General features: G+C 46.1%; 1 protein-coding gene and 1 long non-coding RNA gene across 2 annotated transcripts; one reads left to right on the top strand and one right to left on the bottom strand.

Moving 5' to 3' along the window:
• Positions 1-1,519: 1,519 nt before the first annotated feature.
• LOC112961999 lies at positions 1,520-15,146 on the top strand. The gene is made up of 8 exons (XR_003252189.1): positions 1,520-1,681; positions 6,798-6,918; positions 8,064-8,258; positions 9,144-9,305; positions 9,910-10,038; positions 12,348-12,483; positions 13,749-13,903; positions 14,587-15,146. It is a non-coding gene; the product is annotated as an uncharacterized LOC112961999 (long non-coding RNA).
• LOC112961998 (P2Y purinoceptor 3-like) lies at positions 3,313-4,416 on the bottom strand. The gene has a single exon (XM_026057815.1). The coding sequence runs from the start codon at positions 4,343-4,345 to the stop codon at positions 3,338-3,340; it is 1,008 nt and encodes a 335-aa protein (XP_025913600.1). The 5' UTR covers positions 4,346-4,416; the 3' UTR covers positions 3,313-3,337.
• Positions 15,147-15,507: the final 361 nt, after the last annotated feature.

Here is a 15,507-nt window from a genome sequence, read left to right as displayed (position 1 = left end):
TAACCTTTCCTTTCTGAGTGTTTTCTGCCCAGTGATTTCCTTTACCTTGCTTTTTCATTTCTGGACTTGGCACCTGGAAGCCATCTGGCTTTTGTTGCCCCATCTTCCCTTCCTCTAGCAGCTTTCTGACAGAGTGGAGCCTCCCGCTTTCTACTGCCAACCCTTTTTCTTCCAGCTTGGTGTAGAAGTGCTCACCACAATGTTTGTGCTTCAAACTTTTGGCGTAGTTTCCAGATTGAGGTTGACCATCAAGAGCAAAACGGGAAAAGGGATTTTTGAATGGTGATGTTTCTTTTTTTTTCCTTTTCTTTTCTTTCTTTTTTGTGGGAAATCTGTTTGCGGTGGTTGTGGGAGGGATAAGGCCGGCAGCTACACAAACGAGCAGGCTGCCTGCCTGGGCCGGGGCAGGGGCTGCCTGAGCATGTGCTGCTGGAGCGTAATTTGGCAGCATCTGCGTGAGTCCTGTTTGCAATGGGTTTGGAAGCTGCTGGTCTCTGTGGAGTGCCTTTCTCTCTCTCCAAAGCTGCTCCTAACGTCTCTTCCGCTCACCAGTGCAAGAGGTGGGTGGGATGGAATGGGATGGCTTGCCTGACTTAGAACAAGGAGGTTGCGGGTCGGGCTCTGTTTCTGGGCTATAAGGGTCTGACTGGGTTAGTGGTAAAGGAATATCGTGTGACAGACAACTTGCGCTACACTTTAGGTGCAGTAAATACGGTAGTAAATAGTAGCTCGACACAGTATTTTATTAAAATATCTAGAAGAATTTCGGAGAGAGGTGTAACTTAAGAGTATGAACTGTGTTATCCATCTCCTGTCTATTGCTCCTGCTGCTCGCAGTGGGTGCCTTGAGGAGTGGGGAATACCCAAGGTCTTCAGGATGGTTCCTTTTTTTTCTTTTTTTATTTTTTTTCCTCCCTCTCCTTTTGACAGATCTTTTCCTTATCACTGGACTTCTCAATAGATTTTCTCATTTTCATTTCAAAAATTGGTTATTATTCCTTTGAGTATCTTACCACTGTAGGTGCTATTTTACTGGTTCTCTTGCTGTGCAGATGGTCAAGCCAAGTGACAAAGCAGAGCTGTTCAAATGAGCTGCGTCTTTGAGCAACACAAAAAAATCTCTTTTCTTAATGTATTCATGCTGTGTGTTGTTGGATGGGGCAGATGTGCACTGGCATGAAGGGGAAGCCAGTTATCCCTAGACCTATGTGCACATGGTGTGCTATATTATGCAGACTGCTCTAAAAGGAAACGTTTGAAGCAGAAATACTCTGTAAATACTTAAACTTCCCATTTATTCAAATCATGAAATAACTCTCAAACATTCAGTAATGGAACAGCTGTCTTGAAGACGCTGCAGTGCTTCAGGTCTCATGGTGTTCTCCAAGTAAGTAAATGTGTTTGCAGATTTGGTTTTTTTTTGATAAATACTGGTCACTCAGCACAGCATAGCAAAAGTATGTGTACTACAAAGATAGAACTTATGAATAAGCTTTCTATTCTCCAGGACCTTGGAAGTCTTTAACCATAACAGCAACAGTAGTGAAATTTTCTTCATCCTGAACCTCCCAGAGCGCCCATCTTTGGCCCCTGACCAAGACACCAGGAATGATTTTGTTCGTCCTTTCCTGCGAAGGGCAGTGCTGGAATCGGCTTGCTTGGCTCACCGCTCGGCTGTCAGGTATGGTGGCCTTCAGTAGTTACCAAGCTCAGCTGAATCTGAATGAACGTACTGGAAACTGAAGCTGCTCTGTCTCGTTGCCAAGCCTCTGTTGAACGTTAGAGAAGGAAACAGGAGCTGCCTTGGCTGTCTCAGTGGCTTGGTCTGGATTCACTAGTCCTGTTTGCCCATGTTACTGCAACTGCAGCAGCTGTGTTCAGGTGGGGAAGGGGCAAATGCAGTTCTGCCCAGAACTCTTCTGGAAGTGCTCTGGGACGTTTGAAGGTAAAGGGGTTTTTTTGCTTTTGTTTGTCTCTGTTTCTTCTCAGGGGTATCCCATGACTGCTTTTCTGCTTTTTTTTTGATTCTGATGCTCTTGGAGATGTGGTCAGTCAGTGTCCCAGCTGGATCATTTGTTGTCAGTCTCAAAAGGAAGCTCCTCTTGCTCTTGTAGTGTTTTCTAGGTCTTGCATAGCTGGCAGCTCCTGCTGTTTTGCCTTGCTTCCTCTCTGAATAATTGCTTCTTCCCTTAGCGTGAACAAAGGGGCTATCGCTCAGCCACTGTGTGCAGCGATGGGTCTGCAGCTGCCTATAGCTCAAATATGGGGGTTGGAAGTGATTAACAGCACCAGTTGCGTCTCTGTTACGGTACCTGCTAAGGTCCTTGGTCTGGTTCTTGCATATTAAGTTTTGTACGAATAGTCAAAGCTTGTTGTTATCCCATAATGCCCACAACATTTAAATGAAGCGCGATGGGACTTGGCATGGGTGGGGAAGAAATCAGAACCTTGCCTTTCCTGTGAACGCTTCTTGGCCGGAGCCGCCTTTGCAAAGAGAACCGAAGCTTTCTGAACCAGGCCTTTACCGCAGTGATGCTGTGTGCGCTGGAGGTTGCCGCACTGAGAGGGGATCATAGGAACAGTGTTCATGTTTCTAAGTGTCTTATGGTAGGCAAACCCCAACTACTTGGTTAGTGACCTGCCCAGAACTGTTGGCTCCTGCTGCTGTTCTGATTTGCAGGACAGCTAAGCTGCGTCTGAAGATGCTTTGGAGATTAACTGCAGTTGTTAGGTTTTCTGAAATGTGTTATATGTAAGGCAAAGACCTCTTTTCATAGTGCATTTAGGACTGATAGTCCTGGCTAGCAAAAGAAAAGTCGCTCCCTTCAGTGAAGATGCTGATGTGACAGACCCAGCTAAGGAAATAGAGGGGAGTGAAAGCAATTATCATCCTTGATTTGGCTTTTTAAAGTACAATCATAGCATTTTAAACATTTGGTACCTAACTAATGACTGCAGGCAATTGCTTACCTCTGTTTTGGTGCACCTTCCTTGGTTATTCACCATCATTTGTGTTCACAGTCCTCTTTATAGTTAGAAGTAGTAGGTGTATTTTTTTGGAAAGGGTGCATTTCAGCTTTATTTATTATTCACTGCTGATCCAGGAAATTATGATAACTAGTCCATTATTCCTTCATAAATGTACTTCCTTTTGTTCTTCCCCAAACTTGTCCTCACCAAAGTTCGTCTTAGCTAGGGAAACTGTAGTTATGTGGTATCTCTTCCATTGTGCAGGTGAGTTTTATGGCTCTTCTCCAGGTCATATACTCAGTAAAGCGGAACAAATCTGCAGTGTTGCAGAGTTAGCAGGGATCCCTTTCCTCCAGGATTTGCTCCCTCAGCATGGGGGAAGTCGTCTTTGGGCATCTGTCCCCTTCGCATTCCCAGCAGGCCTAGCAAGAGGGTCTGCCTTGTGCAGTCTCAGCTCCAAAATGAGCCTGTTGGTTTGACCAGAAAGAAAGTAGAGGAGGGGGTTGATGCAACTGTTCAGGCTCACCAGAGGCCTCCAGATCTTGTAAAATAAGCTCCAGCGTTGAAAGAGTTGGCAGTCAGTTACCCAGTACACCCGAACGAAGAGGTAGATGGTCCGGGTGATATGGAAGGGAAGTAAGCAGACAGTGAAAAGGCTGCACACCGGGAGAATGGTTCGGATTGACTTGGCTCGGGCAGCGCTTCCAATGGGGTTGGTGTCCCCGGTGGTCCGGATCAGGCTTTTGATCATTAAGCAATAGCAGACTAAGATGATGAGGAAAGGAAAGAGGAAGCCGGATGCCGTTAAAGCCATGCCGTAGGGGTAGTAGCTGCTGAGGTTCTCGGGGCTCGTCATGTCGTAGCAGACGGTGTGGTTGTTGATAACGCCGGTGCGGGCGTAGACGAGAGTGGGCAAGAGCTGCAGGAGCACCAGCGCCCAGGATGCCACCGTGCCAACGGCGGCCAGGCGCCGGGTCCGGTAGGGCAGCGAGCGGATCGGGTAGCAAACGCCTAGGAAGCGGTGGACGCTGATGCAAGTCAGCAGCAGGATGCTGCCGTACAGGTTGGCGTAAAACAAGAACCGCACCAGCTTGCAGAGCAGCTCTCCGAAAGGCCACGTGTCCTGCAGGACGTAGTTGACAACGAGCAAGGGCAGAGAGCAGAGGTACAGCAGGTCCGCGACGGCCAGGTTCACCAGGTAGACGGCGGTGCAGGTCCACTCCTTCGCGCTGCAGCAGCTGAGCCACAGCATGGCCCCGTTGAGGAGCAGCCCCAGCACGAAGACGGAGCTGTACGTAAGGGGGAGCAGGACGTACTTATAGGTTTCCACGAGAGGGCACGGCGCTTTCCCTGCGGTGCCGTTCTCCATTTCCATCAGCCTCTCCCCGTTGGGTGCAGCCTTGGGCACCACGCGCTGCTTTTCTGTTGCTTTAAAGCCACGTTCTCTCCCCGCCAAAAATAGAAACGGGAACACCCGACAGCCATTTGTCACCCGTGGCTCTTGCCTCTTGGCACCTCAAAGAAAGCTGTAAAATCCTAATTAAAGCATGTAAAAATCTCCGAGGAGATGAAACTGCAATGGAAATGGTGCTTGTCACTGTTATAACCTGAATTCAAACAAAGCAGCAACTGCTGCAAAAACTTGGTAGCGTGCCCTTGGACGCCACGACCGCGCTGCGGGGGCAGTTAACGCTGCTTGTTGCGGAGCCAGGCTGGAATTACTCTGACCTTCAGCGCAGGCTGCAGATCAGCCTGCAGCACCGGTGACTCGGGCGGCGTTTAATCCCGGGCCCGCTGGGATGCCTCGTGCAGGCGTGGGAGAGCGGCTCCCTTCTCTGCTGCTCCGTGCCCCAAACCGCCGGCATCCGTCCCCGTCCCGGTGACACCGGTATGGGGCGGCCAAACCGCCGCTTTGGGGCGGCAGGTGAGGGAAGGGCTAAATTTTGCACGAGGCATCTGCTGGTTTGGCATCGGGCGCAGGTTAGTTGAGATGAGGCAAACCTAGAGCTTCGTGGCAGCAGCAACGAGAAAACAAGCTTGACGGATAGCCGCAGGCGGCCGCGCTCGCCGGGGCAGCACGGAGCCACGCGGGGAGGCTGAGGGCGATGTTAGCGTCAGCAATGTGTGCTCGATGCCATCCAAGAAAATACGGAGGTGATTGCCCTTTTCCCAGAGCAGTGGGAAAGATGCCTTTTTTTCTGCTTGCTAGCCTTCTCTTAGTCCTGTTTAGAAAATATTGATGCAACTTGTATAGATTATTATTATTTATTTATTTTTTTTTAAGTGGATGCCCAGGATATCTCCCAACTCTCGCAACAAAGCAGGGAAGTGGGAGGCGGGCACTAACAGGCGCCCCGGTCGGAAGGGGGCTGGGATGAAGCCAGACCTGGATGCGACTTCGTGTCTCTGTTCCTACTTTGGACAAGAGTCTGGATATTTTTGCACGGTCACCCAAGCCAAAATTGCGGAAGTGTTTTCTCCCGGCAGCAATGCCTGCGTGCGTGCGCCGCACCGTCGTTTCTGCCCCTGCCGCGTGCCAGCTTTCTGGGCAACCGCTGCAGCTCCGATCTCTCCTGGAGAGCCCACTGGCCAAGCGCCATGTCCCACTCGATAAATCCCTCTCACGTGGCCATGTCGTCTGCAGTGACTCTAACCGCCTCGGCTCCCCTTGGTGTCCTCTCTTCCTCTAACCTCCGTCTCGTTGCCCTTAGACTGCGAATCCCTGCAGGAGAGGGCTGTTCCTCAAGTGTGGAAAAGGGGTTCAGCCCGCAGGAGGTGGTGATACAGTATAATATCCAACTGAATATCTTGTGAGCCAGTACTGACGTTGCAGCTCCCAAACAAAAGCAAGTGACGTTGCCTTGTTTTCTTTAAAAAATGGAATAGCTCTTGCGCTTCTGCTTAGCGCGGTGCAAGGTGCCTGGCGGATGGGGGGGACGCGCCGGCAATCAGTAACTTACTGTTTGGCTTTTGAATTGTGGACCAATCTCTTCATCGTCTGATTTGTTTAATTTGAGCAGCAGACTTTCACTCTGGCATCTTAGTGTTTTCATCCCGTGAAAAGCTGTTTTGCTGGATAAGGATGCGTAGTCCTCGGTGTTAACGGGGAGCGAACGCGGAGAGCCGTTGCAGACTGCGGATGGGGTTTGCTCCCTGTCCTAGGGCAGGTGAGGTTGCTCTGGGCGAGTAGATTTAATCAGGATGGAAGATGTGAGAAGTGCAGTTTATTCTAACAAATGTTTGTGTATTCTATGATTAACTTGTCACTAGAGGTCAGTACTGTCACATTAATATACAAGGAATATTTTCTGTATTAGGACAAAAAGGGTCTTATTTCAAGGATGCAATTGCAATCATTTGTTTCTGCCACTTATTTACATGGTTTTCAGAGGCTGCTTTCTGAAGACAAATATTAACACCAGAAAGGTTCAGTAGAAGGTAGTTTCTTTTGTCTCTTGTCATGCAGATAAAAATGGTGGAGTACTAAAGTGACCAAATTTACTTTTTTTTGGCTCCATTAGCCAATCATTGTTTTAAAGGTGTGAAAATGCAAATCAAATAGTTCCTTCCAGGATGTGTCGTTGAATGTTTCCAATGTGGTCCAAACGTTTTCCAGTAAAGTATGTGTAGATGATGATGATGCTTTTTATATTGTTCTTCTCTGCTTATGGACTTCTACAGCACAGGCACCTAGAGAGCCAAGAGCTCTGTAGGCTTGGTCCCAGGTTATGATGCTGCTGCACAGGCTGATGGAAATCTAGCTGAGCGTCTGTAAGCTTTTTAGGAAAATGTAGATGGCCAAAACTGACCAAATTATCTATTTTCAGACATAGCTGAATATATCCTGTACCCTGAACTGAACCTGAACACTTGTCTCAGACCCGCTTCAGCTAAAACTCTGCATCTCTGCAGAAAAGCAGAAACAGCTGATTTTCTTCCGCTAGAAAGGTGAGTTGCACTTCATACGCGGGCATATGCAATATTCTGGAATACTGGCAGTCTGCAACGGCTCTCTGCCTTCACTCCCTGTTAACACCGAGGCCTATGCATCCCTATCCAGCAAAATAGCTTTTCACAGGCTCAGGTTTCTATCCATAGCTTCCATGTTCTCTATATATTCTTTGAGCATGGCAAAAGTTTTTAACAGCAGCGTGTCCAGCAGTGTTAAATCATGGTGCTACCTCCTAGAGAATAGAGTCCAACGAGCTGATGTTTCTGTCCACCAGTGCCTGGGGGCTTTCTCCTCCTTTCTCCTCTTCTAACTCTAAGCTTTCCCACTGTGATGGGAAAGCTTTTACTGTGGTACTGAGGGAGTACGGTGTTCCAAAGTACTGTGTTTGCTGATTGATTTTTCCCATGCACGCACTCCTCTGGTGTCCAGCCCTCTCTCGAGGAGGCTTTTAACCACTCTGGAAGCCATTTTCACAACCTGGAGACTATCTTCCTGGAGGGGGATGGATCTGCACTTCCGAAAACTTGAGGAAGCATAGCCTTCTCTTCCAGAGTATGCCTCTTCCCTAGCAAATAATTCATGCCCTGTTCAGACAATTAACATCATTATGGGTCCATCTGGATAGGACATGGATGTTCACACGCTGCTTCTCAGGCCTGTGTGTGACTAGAAAGCCATAACGCTGCCGTTTTGAGCCATCGGGCTAGTTCTTTCCCTGGGATTCATGAATCTAAAGAACCCTTGCAGGTATTATTGGCATTTTTAGCCTGTGCCAAATGCAATCCATGTTTTCTGTAACTCTTTCAAGAGTTCCTTCTGATGGTACACCCTTGCTGGATCTCAGTGGGATGGAGAAGTTTCTGCTGCACTTGGTCACTGTGACCAACTGGGTGGCTGATGTCCCCCAAAGATGTCAGTTCTCTTAAACTGACTTTTTGAATCCAAGCCAGGTAATTCTTGGTCCTCTCCATTTCCTCAGGACCTGTTTGGTCCACCTTGCTTAGGCTGCTGGCAACTTCACAGGTCCATTTTCCCCAGAAAAAGGGAGCTCCTTTTAAACAGGGAATGTATATTCTTCCCCTTTACTGGTTCTTGGATGTATGTTCTTGATTTTTTTTCTCTCTCACCTTGTCATGTGAAGATGAAGAGAAAAATGGACTGAAAAAGCTATTGGACATGCCAGAAAAGGAAGCAAAGAGTCCACCATCGACTTTCCCAACGGAGCACGCAATGCGATGCCGCCGTGGAAATGACAGTTTGGGGGCAAGACAGCTGCTTTCTACAAAATCTTCCCTCCTTCTGATACATCCTGGGGAATAATTGGTGTTCGGGACTGGTGTGTTATTCAGTGCATTACGGAGGGGTTCTGGGGCAACTTTAACTAATCCAGCTGGGAATGGTGCCCCTGGAGAGGTTTCAGTTGGATTTGACCTTTGAAGGCAGGCATGCATATCTGCCCTAGAATATATGTGGTTATGGGCTGAAATCTTTTCATTCTGCAAGCAAAAGGTGGGGCCCTTCAGCAAACAGAAGGAAGAAAATAGCTTCTGTTCTGTTTCCTCTGAAGGAGCAAATTTCACTCTTTCTGGTATCTTTAATTTTCATATAGTATCTGCAGATCTATAAACATCAGGCTGTTCTCTTCCTCAAATTATTAAAATCTATGTTACAGTAATCTTAATTAACTGACTTGTTTACATGTTTACAAAGCTGTTTCTCTGGATATAAAACAGCTGCTAATGTCAGTAATTCTGAAATAGTGTAGCTGGCATCTTGCGTTTCTCTTGTCAGCTGTGCCAATGATTGAACATAACCGGCCACTTCAAATAAAGGTAAATGATGCAACTGCCTTATAGCATCCTAGGTGCAGTGGTTTACTTATGGCAATTGATGGAAAAATCTCAAAGCAAGCAGCATGCCGGTGCTCCTGGAGAGAAGCCACTGGTTTGGAAAGCAAAGGTAGAAGCAGTGTTTCGGTGAAAAGCCGCTGCTTTTATTCTCAGGCTAGGCAAGAACAGCACTATCAGTCATGCAGTGATATCAAACAAATACCCAGGCATACTCCCTTGAGCAAAGGGAAATACTTCAGAAATAAATGTGAAGACATCGTTGATTAGAGTATGTGACACAGAGCCAGTGAATGTTTTCTTACAGACAATCTTTGTTTTTTTGTCATTTATATTTTATATTATTATATACACTTTTTATATCTATCTTATAGCACATCAGTGAGATCAAATCAGCTCAATCTGTTGGTCAAGAATGAGGTGTGTTGGCGAATTGTCTCTTAAAACAATATCACAGCGTTCCTGGTGCGCCCCTGCCAAACTGGATAATTTCTGCATGGTTACCTGGGTGATCGCTTCCAGTCTGGTATTCCTGGGTAAGTCGGTCTGCTAACCTGAGTTTGAAAACTAGCTTGCTTCGTCTTTGCTGTTGCTTTAATGCAAGCTGGCTAACTTGGGGTAACCTTCATTTAAGAATGCACCCTGCCTTGAATATGAGGTTAACAATAAAACTTCACTTGTGACACTTAAGATATGGAAATTTCTTATAAAAGGAGCTTCCAAAAGCAGATTTTCCAGTCTTTGTATATAAAATTCAGTTAAAATAGCTGCTGTTGACACTAGAGTTGATAACCCAGTGTTTGAAATCTGCCAGAAATGATTGATACACAGATGAGAAGCTGAGTGAAAAGTGAAGGGAAGGTGTGGGATTACAAGGCTTCATTTAAATACAAAAGCTATGTATTTATATTGATTTATTTTTATGCCAATAGGTTCTGACATAAATGTAGTGATATATAATGTATTGACTATAATGTCAACATTACTTTAAAGCTGACTCAAGGAAAAAAATCTCATTGTTAGTGCTGAAATATAATGGTTTATTCTGCTGAAGGGGAAAGCTGCTGAAAGTATGATCTGAATAACCTCTTTCTTAAGACCCTGTATAATGGCTCTTAAAATGACTTCACATGTTCCTAGTGAGTAACAGCAGAGGTGACCTGGGTCTGTGCACTGTGTCCTGAAATTGTTTTGGGACTTGAAGTGTAATAGCGGTCTGCGAACAGGACGAGTGTCACGCTGCTGCGTCTCCAGCCGCACGTGCTGAAGGTGAGGCTAAGGTTGAGGCACGGCTCTTCAGACCGACCTGCTCCTGCGTTCGTTTGCCTTCTGCTTTGAAGCATCCTAAATTTGCGTCCACGCTGCACAGCGTGTTGTCCGTTAGGGTGCACCCTGTTTGCATACAGATTTTAAGGCTAAGCACGGTTTCCTACCGAGCGCTATTCATGCTGTACTGTGTTAAGCTAACAGCTTGCGCGTCTGTGGGTTATGTGCCTTTTCCTGAAGTCGTGAGGAACGGCCCATGCTAAGATGTCAAATGACCTTATTTGAAATTTCATTTGAGGCCTGCATGCTTTTTAATTTTTTGGCATGTTTTGGAGCTAATCTTGCTCCAAAGAGGCACGAGGGTGGCTGCTGCCCTCCAGATTGGTAACGTGGCCGTGCTGTAGCCCCTGCACCACCGATGGTCACGGTGGCAGAGAGCGTGTGTTAAATGAGGGTTTTCCTTGTATCGAATATCTCCTGTTACTTAGCTTGCATTTATTCTGCCTAAATTAGCTTAAGCCTACCTTTGCATTTTTTGCAAGACTTCCTCCCTTTTTACCCTAGGTGTCTTTGCAGTAAATTATTCTGAGTATTTGCATGTATGGAAGTGGTTGTGGTTTATGGCTTGGTGTTGGAGCTAAGAGGCAGGACACTTCCTAGCAGTTTTGTTTTGAGCTTGCTGCTGGCGTGCCGCTTTGGAAAAGCCCCTTAGACCCATGGCCGGCAATACCGAGCGTCTCGAGTCACGGGGCCTCCAGGTGAGGATGGGCTGAGCGGTTGCTGAAACCTCTGTTCCCGCAACACGTCCGCAAATCCCTGCTGGGTGACTCGATCTGGGCACCCACAACTCGTGTGTGTGCGCGCTCATCGTTTTTAAATCCAGGCAATGGACTCTGCGGCAGACCTGCGCTCTGCTGCTGCTCTCCTGCTGCTCAGGAAGGCTGCTCGCAGCTCCTGGCATTTTCAGCTTGTGGTTGTGCCCCTCTGACCTGTTTTCACCTTGCAGCATCGAACGTGGCAGCCTGCGCCTGGGCCGCTTGCAGGACGATCTGTCCGTACATTCGTGGTACGTGGGGTACTGTGAAGTTTTAATCCGAGTATGTTAATTGTTTTAAAAGCCTCAAACGGAGGGCGCTATACATAGATGCAAGCTTTTTCCCTCTGTGTGAAATTATTTTTCTCATTTTCTTCTACATCTTTTTTTTTTGCTTTCCCTTTATACAGGCTGCTGATATAAAGGGTTTATTCATGAGGTTAACCTAATTACTGTCTTCAGAAACAAAGCCTGTTTCTACAGTGAATATCCTTTTGAAATCAATCATCTGAATGTTGCCTAATAAAGTTAGCAAATGGCCTCCAAATGAACCAAAATGATGCAGTATCTTGTCTAGCAAAGAATGTATTATGTTTTTTTTGATACCGACAAAAATGTTTAAAATTCTTAATGCATTGCTTTGCTGGTGGATTAATATGCGTTTTTTCTGTCTTGAGATGAAAAACACTGTCTGGATTTAATGCAACACTTACAAAATTGCTGATGTGAGTCTGTTAAAGCAATTTTACCTACACACTAGAGACTTTGCTGGAGACAACTGGAAAGCTCACTTCGAGTAGATCCAATACTTCTAATCAGTAACTAAAATGTATTCATAGATTTGAAAGAATATAAGGCATGAATTTAACTGCCTTCATATATTTTCCGTGCTTGACGCAAAGGTGATACATTTTTCATGTCAGCAAAGCTCCTTGGAGTAGCGTATGCTCTGGGGAGGTAATTAAGGAAGATCAATATGTACAATTGATTGAATTTTGACATAAGTACACATTTTCTGTCTGTTTGGATACAGTGATGGTCAAGCATTAGCGTATGCTTCCACTGGTTAGAGTCCTGAGCTTTATGGAAATATTAAAAATTCCTTCAGACAGTGGCTTGTCTGTGAATGTTAATTCTGTGCTGGAGTGCAGTCTGACCACTTCTCTCTTCTTTTCATCCTGCGAACAAGCCACATCCCTGGCCCGGCCCCAGGTGCCGGGGGCCGCTCCTGCTGGGGCTTGGTTACTGTATATCTTTGTAACTTGGAAAATATTAGTTTATGAAAAACATTTCAGAATGCATACTGAAGAAATACCTTTTTCTACTGAGTGCAAAAATCCAATGTTAAGCAGTGATTACGCTTGATGCATTCAAAGGAAAATCATTATTTCAGTTATTTCTTAAGTAGCTCTCTGGTTTGGAAAGAGTATCTGAATTAATGGTGTTTTGGGCACAGTTACATATTAATGGACTCCATCTGATTTATTTTTTCTGGCAGTTATCCACTTGCACGATGTACTATGCCTGACTATTGCATTTCCCCGTGTTATTGAGAGGTAGAGTGCGGATTAGTACCTCGAGCCAACAGGAGAGTCTGCGTGTGAACATCACAGGATCTTGCGTCACTTTTAATGGTGAGTTATGGACTGTCACGCAGAATATCTGGACGCACTTAACTTTCTGGCAGCCACTGTAGCAGACATAAAGGTAAGTATGTGTTGCCACTGAGCCGCTAAATAGGCAGCCTTCCACTCACCAGATGCTGTTATGCTGCTTTGAATTGTCATTGTAGCTATTTTTGTAATTACAAACTTTTTTCTAGCTTCAGTAGCGCTTAAATAAAAAATTGATCCCATGGAATTTTAGTGCTGAATATTAAAGTTGGCATTTATTTGCAAGAGTCACTTTGGGGTGCCTAATTTGTCCGCAAGAGCAAGGTTTTCTGCTCAGACTGCAAAATGGTGCAATAAAAATCAGTGATTGATGTTTATTATCAGATTAAATGGTTTAGCTGTGGGGATCAAAGTTATAAATTACTGCACTCCCCAAGCTGTGATTGGCCACCAGAGATCTTTCTAAGTGCCAGCGTTTTTTAATGAGATTGTATATTTTCAAGCCTCTAACAGTATCAACTTTTGTAGTCTATTGAAACTGTGTTTAAAATAACAGCCTACCAGGTGTCAAAAATATTGGATGTGTTTTGTATTTGCTTGGTCAAACCTCCCGGAGGGGAAAGCCACGAGTTAAAAGCGGTGGTTTTGGTTCCCAGCCCGACTTAGCGGTCGGGTCCGAGAAGGAGCGCTGCGTTTTGGTGGGTGGCTGAGGTGTAGTATTCACAGAAGCTAAATATTTCTGTTCTTGATTGTCATGGAAGGACTACGCTGTTAGTGTGGTTTTGGCCAGCTCGATCAACCAAAGATTAAGAGTAAATTTTTCCCCGCTTGGGAGATTGGCCCTATTGGGGCCAGCATTTTACTCCGTTGTTCATCAAAGTATGGGGACAAAAAGGCTAAATGGGACAAAAGTCTAAACACTGCAATGTTATTTGCATGTATGGCAAGGGCATGCTCCCAAACATCAAAGCATAATATTCAGTGGTAGGCGCTGCAGGAAAGAAATACTGAGATAATTTTCTTAGATTGCTCTTAAACTCCCTATCTGAATGCCAGCAGTCAAAGAATAGCTGAAATTTAGTCTTCCATTAGAGAAGACTAAATTATATTTTGTTACTTGCTATAAGAGATTTATAATTGGGGAAAATCTTAACTGTGAAACCATTAATCTACAGTACAGTATTGTAGCATCAAAAGCAAGACGTTGCCTTCCTGTCCCCAGGACATTCTTTGTTAGAAAATCATTTGTTTTACTCAAAGGAGGCCTTTTTTCTTTTATATTAAAGAGTTAGTCTTTTTTCCTTGTGGCTGCGTCTACTCTCAGGAGATTCTGATGAAGCAGTTCGGTTCAGAAGAGTTTGTAGCGGAGCGTCAGTTTGCGGGGAGAAACCTTTAGGCGTGCTGGGGGTCCGGCAGTCGATCGCCGCCGCTCGGCTGGAGGGTGAGGTTCAAAGCGTGCTCTTTTCTTTAATCTGTCCTGCATCAGCACGTCGCGTGCTCTTCCCCCCGCGTCTGCCAAAACGCGGGTTTTCGAAGCTGAGAAAAATGTTGTTTAAAGTGATTCACAGGTATTGATCGATTGACTTGCAGCCAGTCTCGTATGCGTGGTTTCCCTCATTTTACTGCTGTGACAAGGACTTGCCCAAAGCTGGTGTCGGGAGCGGGGAGAATCCCACTGTTCGGCTGGGGCATGCCGCGTATGCTCCGTCTAGCCTGCCTGGAAGCACGGAATTGAGCAAAGTAATGCTTGCCGTAATTATGATGGGTTCACGCTCAGTGGTTTGGTCTTTTATCACGTCCGAATTTTTTTTCCCCCCTCCAAAATGAGCGAAGGACACCTGCAAATGGTCCAGCGGAGGCAAATGCGGACGACGTCGCGGGGAGCTGCGCGCCGCGGCCGTGCCGCTGGCCCGTCGACGTCAACGCGAGGGGCCTTCGCTCGGTGCGAGCAGCGGCCTTTTTTGCTGTAATTCCACCTTTACCTTGCAAGTCCCAGTGGAAAGAAAATAATTAAATTTCATAAAAGCCTGTCTCGTTTTGAGCGCCTGCGGGTAGCAATTAAATGTAATAATGGTAACTGCAGCTTTTAAGCAAACATGTAGGTGTTTTTGTTTTTTTTTAAAGAAACGAGGTGAGGCTTTTCCCAGAGTACCAAGGCAAAGACTTTACCTCCCTGCTCGTACCCCCTTGCTCCAAGTACCACTTCTGTCGATCTCCCGGGAGCAGCCGTTTCTGCTCGACAGAAGCCTGGGAAGCCCGGTCCGAAAGGCGAACAGGGAGACGTAGTCCTGTAGGGAAGGGGGCTTGTCGCTGTGCTCTGTTAATAAGAGTAAAAACTGCTGCATGGGAGCCTTCGAAAAGCAACATGCACCTTCTACAAGGTTACGTCGGAGTGAAATAAACCACTGGAGTTATCCTAATAAATTATAGTAATGGTGCCTGGCAGCATGCAGTAATTTAAAATAGATTAATCTAACAACCCTTAAGTATGAATAAATAATAAACATCCTCATGCATTGGGAATCTTATTCTGCTTAATTCTGAATGAATATTAATTACCCCTCATAAACCCAGTGCAAAAATCGATCTGTGTGGAGAAGGCACAAGGCATTAAATGCACCAAATTGGACAGAGCCCAGCCGAGCATTTGCATCATCAGTTGAAGTTGGATCGCGCTGCTGCTGAACTCGGTCACCAGCTTCCCTGGGAGGAGAAACGGGCTCTAAAATCGGGTCTGTGCTGTTGCGTTTTATATTCAATTTTATATCCCTTGCTCGCTGGAAGGGCTGAATACCCGACTTATGCTAGTCGAGAGGTGTCAGAAGAAGCGCGTCTCTTGTGCGTGTAGTGCATGGGAGGAGAGGAGAAGATCCCATCCGGTGTTTTGCCGTTGGAACCGTTTCCCAATGCTGGCAGAATCCGAGCAGAGCAGTTGGCTCCATCCTGGCGCCTCGAGGGGCGATTTCCATCCACGGGCCGCGAGCAAGCTGGGAGCTGGAGTCTTTCTTCTAGGAGTTCCTCGCTTGCAGCTCCCTCCCTTGCGTG

The sequence above is a fragment of the Apteryx rowi genome, unplaced genomic scaffold (genome assembly GCF_003343035.1).
Source record: "Apteryx rowi isolate R43461 unplaced genomic scaffold, aptRow1 scaffold_140, whole genome shotgun sequence".
NCBI classification, from domain to species: Eukaryota; Metazoa; Chordata; class Aves; order Apterygiformes; family Apterygidae; genus Apteryx; species Apteryx rowi.
The sequence above is the reverse complement of the archived record's forward strand: the minus strand, read 5'-3'. Positions and strand labels throughout refer to the sequence as shown.

Excerpts from the sequence above, each read along its gene's own strand:
- LOC112961998 (XM_026057815.1), bottom strand. The coding sequence starts at position 4,345 with ATGGAAATGGAGAACGGCACCGCAGGGAAAGCGCCGTGCCCTCTCGTG.